The sequence below is a fragment of the Geospiza fortis genome, unplaced genomic scaffold (assembly GCF_000277835.1).
Source record: "Geospiza fortis unplaced genomic scaffold, GeoFor_1.0 scaffold396, whole genome shotgun sequence".
NCBI classification, from domain to species: domain Eukaryota; kingdom Metazoa; phylum Chordata; class Aves; order Passeriformes; family Thraupidae; genus Geospiza; species Geospiza fortis.
In genome coordinates, this window is record NW_005054345.1 from 1,235,840 (window position 1) to 1,246,578 (window position 10,739).

General features: G+C 39.4%; 1 protein-coding gene across 3 annotated transcripts in view; it reads left to right on the forward strand.

Moving 5' to 3' along the window:
• Positions 1–10,739, forward strand: part of OSBPL9 (oxysterol binding protein like 9) — a 48,664-nt gene that overhangs the window by 17,966 nt on the left and 19,959 nt on the right. For all 3 annotated transcript variants that reach the window (XM_031058535.1, XM_005422941.3, XM_031058537.1), the window contains exons 4-5: positions 7,004–7,099; positions 8,827–8,874. In XM_031058535.1, the coding sequence (XP_030914395.1) occupies positions 7,004–7,099; positions 8,827–8,874 (144 nt within the window). The remainder of the gene's footprint in view (positions 1–7,003; positions 7,100–8,826; positions 8,875–10,739) is intronic.

The following is a 10,739-nucleotide window of genomic DNA, read 5'->3' on the forward strand; positions in this document are numbered from 1 at the left end:
TCCGGAGGCAGCGAGAGCCGCCCGGTGCCGTGTGCCCGCAGGGATGCTGCTGTCCGTGTGCCCGCGGGGATGCTCTGTCCGTGTGCCCGCAGGGATGCTCTGTCCGCATGCATGACACGCCTTGGCTTCAGTGGCCTCTGAACAAACGGCGCTTCGTGCGCTTGGTGTTGTTTCGCTTTCCTTTTCCTTCGGACAGAACAGTCGAACGGGTTCTTTGGGGGATTATTGGCTCAGCGGGATGGCGGGGTCCGAGTGCCGCGGCAGAGATTATTTTCTGTGAAAGCATTTTCTTAGGCTCTTAGTTTCTGTCGCTAACTAAACATGTGGTTCACAGTCACTTAAAACCTTTAGGCAGCTGGTTTTGCCCAAAAGGTTGTATATTTTCAGAGTCTTTTTTTCGTATTTCCATGCTGTTTTTCAGTCTGCCTGTCCTGGTACAGGAGTGTTCAAGTTTGAAAGTCAGATTTAAAGTTGACTTCACTGTACTAAGAACTCATCTGGGCTGTGAAGAACTGTACCAAACCCCAGGGGGTTCGTGTGCTGTGTGAACCAAATCAGGAAGGATTACGAGTTAATGCGAGGTGGAGAGGTGAAGTGGTGTCTTTGTGTTCTCTAGTCTGATTAATCTTGCTGGTTTTATTTTTGCCTAAATGTTCTGCTGTGCTGTCCTTCACTATTTATAATGGAAATGTTTTTAAAACACAGAATGAAACACACTTCTTCTGCCCCCCTCCCCCCAAGCCTAAAATGAGCTACAGGCAAGGAACTGAGTCATAAATACATAGAATGTATAAAGGGACCCAAACTATCCAGAGGGCTGACAATTAGTAATGTTGTATCCACAGGGAACAACAATGGGGAGGAAACGTTTCAGATACACTTGAAGCCTGATTTGTTTAAATTTTGAAACTGAAGTGTGCTGTGTTTTCGTATGCACTTGTATTAAAGCTGTTGCTAAAAATACACATAGTAGTTCTAGTATTAGCTTTGTCTGTGGAAAAGTCATTGAACAGATGGTGTGATACTACTGGAAATGCCATTCTGAACCCCGCAGAGTTTTTCCCCTTATCCCCCCACATTGTTACTATTGTGGCATTAGCAGGCCTGTGGCTTTGCAGTGGCAGCACAGCACTTGCCTCATACCCACAGGACCAAAGGGAGAGGGTGTGCTTGGGGTGAAGGCATGTTGTTGCTAAAGTTTCATGTTTGTCGGGGGAGATAAGTTATCTCACATTTTCTTCAGTTCCCCAGCAGCATCTTATGTCAAGCAGCAGTGCCATTCAGACAGGACATTGTCCTGCTTTCCTTGCTGTCTGTCAGGTGCACCCTGGCAGCACCCTAAAGCTACAAGTACTTCTGGGCAGTGGAATTTGGCTCTGGAATTGTCTCGTGAGTTGTAATGGATAGCTCATGTCTTTTAGGAGCACAGTAACTTCCTTATTTGATCTACACTAATTTACTTCAGCCTCTAAGTGGCCTCTGTAGAGACAAAGGAAGGTGAGCCATTTCTAACCACCATTGAAGTGAAAGGAATTAAGTGAAAATTAATTGCTTTGTAGGTTGATAATTCCATAATTTAAACAAGATGTTTACTTCCTAAGTAGCAAATGATAAGAAAACTTGATTCTAATAAGTGAATCTGTGCTGGCTGTTGAGAAGAGTAGATTCAATGGTTTAAACACTGGCTGACACCATGGCTTCCCCAAAATGTAGGAGTTGGTGTTGCTTCTGGAAGCAGTCCTGTCCCACTTCTCCTAGCAAAAGGGAAGAGGCAGTGTGACAAGAAGGGTGGATTTTGGAACTTAAAATTGCTTTTCTTGCTGCTCTCTCTGCATTTATTTTTAACCCTGATTAGTTTCCACATTGAGTTGTTTATGTGACAAGGTAAATGTTTATGCTGACTCAAAACAAAGAGCAGAGGGAAGGCTAAAGTGAACAGCAGGAGAACTGATTTGTTTCCCCTTCATTTATGCTGGTGCAAAGTGTTTATGAAATGTTGTTAGTAGCAGTTCACTTAGTACCACATTAACCAGGATTTTTTCTGACCTTTCTAAAGCTGCGAGCAAGAACACAAGGTGGAATAAAACTTCCTTGTGTGTTAACTATATCACACTCTGAAGTATATTATATTGTTATTAACTGGCTTTTCAGTGCTGCTCCTTTTGTGAGTCAAGAATTCTTGCATAAAAGTAAATCCAGGCTCTTTTAGATTAAGAGTATATCCAGTGTAGATGTTTTTCAAGTACTAGTGGGAGGGCATAGGGTTGGCAGCCATGCTGCCCTTTTCACACTTTACTAATGAAATAATCAGGATAGTGAATATCCTAGAACATGTGCATTGTCTGCACTGATTATAGATTATAAAGGCAAAGGAATGGGACTCTAAGATATACTTAGTATTTGTGAGGTTTCAGAATTGTAACCTATGCTTTAAAGAGAGAATTTTACATCAGTGTGTAAATGTTTCTGTCTTCTGAACTTTCTGTTCTCCTTGAAGATCTGATAGTATCTACAGGTACACAGTCTTTGCTAAGCATTTTGTGTTTTGCAAAGCAGCACCTTTTTTTTATTCTTCTAAGAATTGCAGTCATCTGTTTGGAAGGGTCATATGCTTTCCACACCCTATATGTGTTTGTTTTCAAACACATTCTGAGATTCAAATATTGCATAAAAATCTAGCAGAGGAAAAAAATAGAGTTATTTTTGCCACAAAAGTGCCCTTGTTTAGTGACTTACAAGTTCATTTCTTGTTTTTCTTCAACTTTTTGTCAGTGGTCCTTACAGGCAATGTCCCACTCATCAAAATCAAGCATGGAGGCAGGGGATATGTTTCTGATGAGATATTGTGGATGAAAGGAAAACATTTTTATTAATTCCTTCAAACTAACTTACACAGGAATTTTTTGTTGGATTTGGAATCCTAATTAGATGAAGAATGTAGAAGTGTCTTCAAAAAGATAAGAAATTCCACTCTGTACAGCTTTCTGCCTTCCACCCCCAGGAAAGCTATTATGGTAATGCTTTTATTTGAGAAATATAGTTGAATTTTTCTGGTATGCTTCTTCTAAGGAGGATACAATCTTTTCATCCCATCTGAGTTTGAAAGAACTGGTTTAAATTAGGCTGAATTACTTCTCAGCATGGACAAGTTTTGAATACAAATGCATTAGAGATATGTGTGACTTCTAATTTGGAGGACAAGGAAACAACATGAAATTCCCTTGGTGCTGGCAGTTCTGTAGTGAAAATAAGGCTCATAATATGTATTTTTAATTAGGTTATGTTTTGTTGTTGCCCTTCTGTTTACCTCCTCCAAAATAAAGGGCTGTGTGTGAAGGGAATAATTTTGCAGGACTCTTAGCGTGCACATTATTTACTCAACTCAGGAGCAGCATGGAAACCCTTTCCTAGGAAAACCATCATGTGTGGTCACTCCACATCACTGGGGATCCCAAAGATCCCCCTAGGCCACTGATCTCGGGCTGGTCAGTGCTGCTGGCCCTGCCTCCTTCTGCCCACCCCGGCACTGAGATGTGCCCTGGAGAGTCAGGGCCCTGAGCTTCTGCTGTGGCCTGAAGGGGAGGGACATTCCAGAAGTGGTTAGAGGGAGGGAGGGAGGATGAAGGAAAGAATGCTATGGTACCTTCTTCTCTTTTATCAGTATGGTTTGAGTATCAGGATATTTGTTCCCTCTTGGTGGGGGGCAGTCAGACATCAAATTACTTGTTTTGACACCGAACTTCTTGGTTTGGAAGGTGGTGGTCAGACTAAAGTTTTTTAAATGACTCCTTTCTGCAGCTGTTTAATCTGTTAATTCTTTTAAACTTACATGAACACAGAGTCTTTATTTGAGGTTAATAAAGTGTATTTACAAATAGATGTAGTTACTCAATGGAAAAACAAGTTATACTACTTCAGATAGGTACTGACAATAAGATAGAGTCAGTGTATTTTCTGAAGATCAGAAATAGTCTGGATTCCTGTTCTTTGAAGATACTTATTTTAGAGTCACAGGAGACTTCAGCTGGAGAAGACCTCTGGAAATCACCTGTTCCAAGCAACTTCTTACTGCAAGGCAAACTTGTACTTAGATCAGGTTGTCAAAGGTCAAATCCAGTTGAGTTTGGAGCTCTGCCCTCCAAGGGTGGAGGTTCAACAATATCTGCAGGCAACCTGTTTTGTCAGCCTGTGAATAGGTGAGCAGTGTATTTTACAAGTTCCTCATAAAAATTTGATTGCTCGTTGAGATGTGCAGACTCCTGATGTCCAAGTTTACCAAGCTGTTAAATTCCATCCTAGTGACTCTGCTCGCCTGTTCCTTTTGAAGCCTCATTTCCTTCATGGCAGGGAAGGAGAGAAAGGGTCCCCATGTTACCTTTGAGAGACCAAAAGATCAAGAAATAAGCATTTGTTATGCAAATGTGCACTTGTATATCTCCTCTTTCTAAATTACTGCTGGGTTTGAAATACTGATTGATTTTGTTTGCTGTTTATCCAGACTGTTTTTTCTATGGTATTGCTCTTTTCAACTTTTCCAAGTATCTTTTGGTTTTCAATTCTAAAACTATGTGAGAACTTAAATTATTAACCTAATCTCATATAAGACAGATTAATAAATTTTCTGAGAAGATTATAAAATTTCAGTTTAACTACCCAAGAGCAAACTAGTGACGTGCTGCAGCTTTAAGTACCTGTGCTTTGCAAAATTATTCTCATGTTTCATCTCTGTTATGTTTAGCTTGACACTTTACCTGGTTTTATGGCTTTCTCTTTACAGTTTGAAGTTTTAATTTTCTAATAGAACTTCTTAGGTTACAATTTTCACTCTGTATTTTGTGTGGGTGTCTGCTCAGTTGTACCACTGAATGTTTTGATCAGCTTTTCCCTTAGTTCTAAGAGCCTGGAATTTAAGAATGACATTTTATCTTTAAGCCACCACTAAAAATATCAGATAGTTACATGTTCATAGTCATAGAGGGAGGACTGGAATAAAAATCAGCATTTTGATGCAGCATACAGATAACATGCACAGTAAACCATATTTCTGTGTGTAGTATCTTCAGCAGAAATTTTCTGTATGTGGTTTGGTATATGAAACCTGACCTCCAGAATTTTTAACTGAGCTTGCAGGATCATTTGCTGAACTAAAGAGTTTTGCTGGTAGCTGTACAGACAATTCCATTTTCAACAAGGAAATTGAATACTAATTTCACATCATTTCAGATGTAGTTTCAGTGTAATTTAAACTAGTTTGAGGGAGAGTCAAAAGTTGCTGGGTTGAGAGCACTCTCCCTTCTGCCTATTAGTTGTTTCAATAACTTGTTAAACTCAGTGCTTTTTGAATTTATTTTTTGTCACAGTCAAAATGGGTTTTTTCCCCTTGTCTTCTCCTCCCTCCTCCTTGTTTCACAACTCTATTTCTAAATTTGGCTGGTGTTGGCAGTCTAATACAGGTGAAGTGTCTTTTTTGATTACAAACCCAGCTGTATGGATAGATGTACTCCTGTAGAGCTGTTGTCAAAATCTGCATGCCCATCTGTAGCAAATGGATAAAGAATAATATTTTCTACAGTCACTAGCTGGGTTTATGTTTTAGGCTGTGTGTGATACTGTGCAAGTCATTCCACTGCTGCCCAAAAATGCTCACACCTCTAGAGAGCCATCAATAAATCTCTTAATATGATGGCCCAGTATCATACAAAAATAAGAGAAGTTGTCTGTTCTGACAGAGCCAACAATGCCAAAGAAAATGTTACCCTAATGTGGAATTTTACAAATACAGATTGCCTATCTTCCTCCCTGTGGAATGTTTTTCCCCACTGGTTGATCTTTCCATGCTCAGACTCTTGAGATGCTCAGCAGTTCAAACAGCACTTGATGGTTTCAGCAGAGTTTGAAGTTGTCCTGTTTGAGATCAGTGTGAAAATATTGAGGCTGGTAGCAAAGTTGTGACTGCTGTGATGTTCTCAGGATTATGTTCTCTTACAACTGATGTTTGCTTCTTTATCCTTCGTGGGTTTTCCCTCCTATATATGTTTATCCTACAGTGTACAATTTTTTCCAACTGCAGTATTTGTTTCTCAGTTCTATTTGCATTAGAGGTATTATATAAATAAACCTTTAATGTGTTTACATAGCATATGTGCATGAAGGCAGAAGTGATCAAGAATCCTCTATTTTCTTTCCTCTAATTAAAGATGTGGTATCCCAGTGGGAATTTGGTTGGGTCTTTAAATGTAAAGACCCAAATGATGGCTCCAAAAGACTCTAAATGATGTATCAGTTTAGAGATAGGGATTTTGTTATATACAGAAGTGTGTTCTGAGCGTTGTATTATTAGGAGAAACAAGTTTCCAAGCAAGAAAATATGAAAGTAATCATTCTCATTGCACTGATACATTGTCCTTGGTGCTGGGTGTGCAACTAAGTGTCAAAATTCAGATACAGTGACAAAGATGCAAATGATTATAGCTGTAAAGGAACCAGGACAACCAGGACTAATAATTTTGAACTTTTCAGATCAAAGGTATTTAAGAAAAGATTTAGCAGTTCTTAGCTAGGGAGCTGTGAGTTGAGCAATACTGTGTGAAGTGTGAAAAGTGCAGTTATCCCACTGGGTGTGATTTGGGCTTCCCTAGCTGAAGTGTAAGGATATGGAATCACAAGACAGTCCTCAGAAAAATGTGAATTCTCCTTTATATTTTACAAAGAAACTTTAATCAGTGTAATTTAAGAGGATTTGTTCAATCGTAAGTAATGAAATACTCTGGTGTGTGATGATTATAGCCCCTCTGAAAATGTGGAGCAATTTACTGCTACTGATTTAGCTGCAGAGAGAAGCCAAATGTGTTCAGCTGTGTGCCTGTGTTTGCACGTGGCAGGATGAGAGGCAAGGCAGCATTTTCTCAGTCAGATGGCAGGCAAAACCATATTGCTGTTGTATTTTTTTCTCCTCTGAGACACTAATTAAATATTTTATTTTTGTTTGTTTGTTTATTTGCAGGGTGTGGATTCAGGATTTGTTCCCAGCGTTCATGATTTTGACAAGAAACTTACTGAGGCTGATGCTTACTTACAGATCTTGATAGACCAGTTGAAGGTTGGTAACTGAATGCTGCATTTATTGTGCTGGGGGTCTGTTTGTCAGGCTGCATTTCAAGGCCAGCTTGAAAGGAAGCTCAACAGAGAGTCAGTCAAGATGAAAATGCCTTTCTCTCAGGATTGTTAAAAATTAGAATATTTATATATAAATATAGACTATTTTTATAGAAGCAGATTTAAATAAAATGGTTTACAGTGGCTGAAAGGCTCTGTTTTCTATAAAACTTTTATGGAAACGGCAAGGTTAAATGTGCTAAAACATAATTAAGTCATTGTGTTTCTCATAGCATTTTAGAGTGTATCTTGGGAAGATTTTGTCAAGTGATGTGTAACTACAGTTGCAGATAGTTTCAGACTTTGTTGCAGTGGTGCTGGATAATCCATGCTCTGTCCTTGAGTGAAAGCATTCTGTAGGAGTGTTGTACAATACAGCTCTTTTAAACTTTGTATTGTAAGAATAGATGGAACTGCAAGGAACAATGGGGTCATATCTCTCAGTACTCACCTTATTGAGAAAAACACTTTTTGCTGCTGCTCAGGACACCTTTTTTCCCATGAGTCAGCTGATTAACATGGATGTTAAATTGCTTCAGTTCTGCTGGGTTGGATTTTTTTCCCTGATATAATGTGCAAGTATTGCATGTGGGATATTCAGCAAAAATTCAGTTGGAGGGTAGGGTGGAGAGGGGGATGAGCACAGCAACAAAAATGAAGGTAGGCAGGAGAGATGCAAACAAAATTCAGAGCTGCCCTGCACAGTCTTGATCAGGAGCTGTCTTTTCTGCCACTCTGGAGCCATCACTTCACTGACAGAAGGTATTTACATCTTTACACATTCTAATTGTTGTTTCAGGCCAGCTGAGGGGAGGGGGGATAGAAATTAATTAATAATGAAAGATGAGTCAGTTTGAGGATGGACAGAGACCGAGATCACAGTCTATTTTTAGAAGTAGAAATCAGCCCTCAGGGGAAAGGGAACACATGAGTAGGTTTGAGGCAGGCAGTTGAGTGGAGAGCTGCAGCTCACTTCCTAAAAATTACATCCTCTTCTCTAAGCTACAGGGGTGGATGTGATGAACTTCCAGCATTACCCATGGTCTTTTCTCTTCCTTGAGCAACTTCATGGTTGTGTGTGCACCTTAGAGTGCCCTCAGAGGCCTCTGTTAACTGTTTCAGCTCAGTTTGTGTTAAGTACACATGCAGGCTTTTCAGTGAGGGTTTGTTTCACTTTGCTTTGTTGCATCTCATATCCCACTTTTAAGAAAATAAATTTAAATTAATGCTAGGAAGTCATATCTTCCCCAAAAAATGTGCTTACATGATTTGGATCATGTACCTGAATCAAGGTACCTGGAAGGGTTGATGAGAGTTGAAGCTCTTCTGGGTAAAGGTTTTTGCTGAAATAGAAGAAAGGCAGCTGGGGGTGTTCTGATGAGTTCAGGTATGTTCTTTAACCTCATCTTTTTCTTCAAATCATGGTAGAATTGTCAGGGTTAGCTGTGAGATCTCTTGCAGGATGGGATGATGTGAGAAATTAGTTACGAATCTGTTATATCACAAATGCTGTAAAGAAATACCAGGCCAAAACTGCTTTGGATCCTAATACCAGGGTTGTGTGACTTTATCCTTTTAAATGTTTTTGGTTTTGAAATGTCAGTGTTTCTGTCTTATTTTATATGGAAAAATAAAACTTTCAGTATTTTCACAAGTATCTCTTTCTTTCAGCTCTTTGATGAAAAACTCCAGAACTGCAAAGATGATGAACAGAGAAAAGCAAGTACATTTTGTCTTAAAAATTGTTTTTCAGGTGATGTTGTGCATCAGTTTGTTGTAGAAGAAATGCTAAGTACACATTGATTGGGTTGTCAAAATCACTTCAAGCAATTTGAATAACTTACAACAGTTGTGTTATGACTAAGTTTGCAAAAAAAAAATTAGTAATAATGGGAGTCATAATATTAAAAAGTTTTCAATCTGTCAGAAATAATTGCTCCTCTGCTATCCCATACATTGAAATGCTTCAACTTAAATTTGCTATTTTTTAGTCTTTAACAAGGCTGAGTGTTAAATGTTGGTAGGAATTACAAAGCTATTCCAAAGGCAAAAAAATAAATACTCCTAATCATGTATTTCACATAATCAATCTGCATCCTGTGTAGGTCTGTGACACATTGGAAATCAGAGAATAGCACAGTTCATTCACTGAAGTGAGGGTGCCAGAAATGTAGTACAAATATAGTAGAATGGGGAGCACAGATCTTTAAGCAAGGGTGTAATTCAATTAAAGGTTTGTGTCCTTTGCATCCCCTCCTGTTCCATGCCAAAGTCAGCTCTGTCAGTTCAAGCACTGTTTTAGAAAGGCTGGCACATACCTTCAGTGGTGTGGGTTTGGCATTAAGTGTCATGCTGGTTTCATATATTAATTTGTGTGTGTGGAGGAGGGATTTAACAATTCCTTATGGAGGGTTTGTTACAGAGCAGTTGCTTCTCTTCAGCAAATGCAGTAATTTTGATATGATGAAGTAGTGGTGTATTTCATCCTTGTTCCCTCCCTCAGTGTCTCTTGTGGAAAATAAGCTGTGTTCTCTTGGTGTTTGGTTCCTGTTTTGAAAACTCTTTGATGTTTTCTGTGTTTAGTTTTGCTTCTTTATAATAGTTGTGACCTTTCAAGTGTTATTCATCTCACCTGATGTGTTAGGTGGTGTCTTGGGGAGCTCTTTCTCATGTACAGGCTGTTAAAAGAACTTTGAAGTAGCTTTCTGTCAGTGTGTTTAATCTGTAGACAGCTGACCACAAGAGGAAGGTGTGAGGATTTTGTATTTCTCCTTCAGTGGGTTTTACTGGGAAGAGTTGTCCTTCAATTCTGACCTCCCTCCAGATGCTGCTTTGCAGATCAGGCAGTACTTTCTTTTTTCCTGTGGCAGTGCTCCTAATCCCTAGAGACTTTCCACATGTTGTGCTGACTTCTTTATTTGTCTGTGCAAGGTCTCTGTGGCACAGATGGATTCACTTTATAGAGAAAGGGGAGGCTCATTTCGAAGAGGTTGGCATCCTCTGGTTTTAAATCTTGATGAGGATTGCTATTACTACAGATTCCATTTATTCTCTATTAAAAATGAAAACCACTTGACAAAGCATTCTTTTGTCTCTGCCTGCACTGAGAGGTTTTTTGATACAGTATTTAGCATTTTCCCTGTTTGTTTGTGGAAGTGTGGTTCATCTGTCAGATGATGAGCTGAGTGTAATCTGCAGGGTGTTTCCATCAGACCCATAGTTCTTTCCTGCAAGGAAACAACTTTTGGATATTTGATATATAACTTTATGGCCAGGGATTTCAAACCTGAGCTGTTGGTTTTGCAAGTTCACAGAGCATTGGATGACCTGTCTTTTAGTCACGGAATATTTGGTCTTTTGAAGATGGTGACACAGGTTTTAGGTGTTCTGACATACCTCAAGATCTCCTGGATATCTTCCTTCTGAGATGTGCTAATCTCTTGAATTTGGATGAAGACAGTGCAGATGTAGGCCTGATGAAAATGCAGGGATTTTCATGAATTCCCTGTGCTGCATTGTTGTTCTGGCAGAAGTGCAGGGTGTGGGGGGATCCATGCTCAACCAGCACTGCTGCAGTTCTGCTG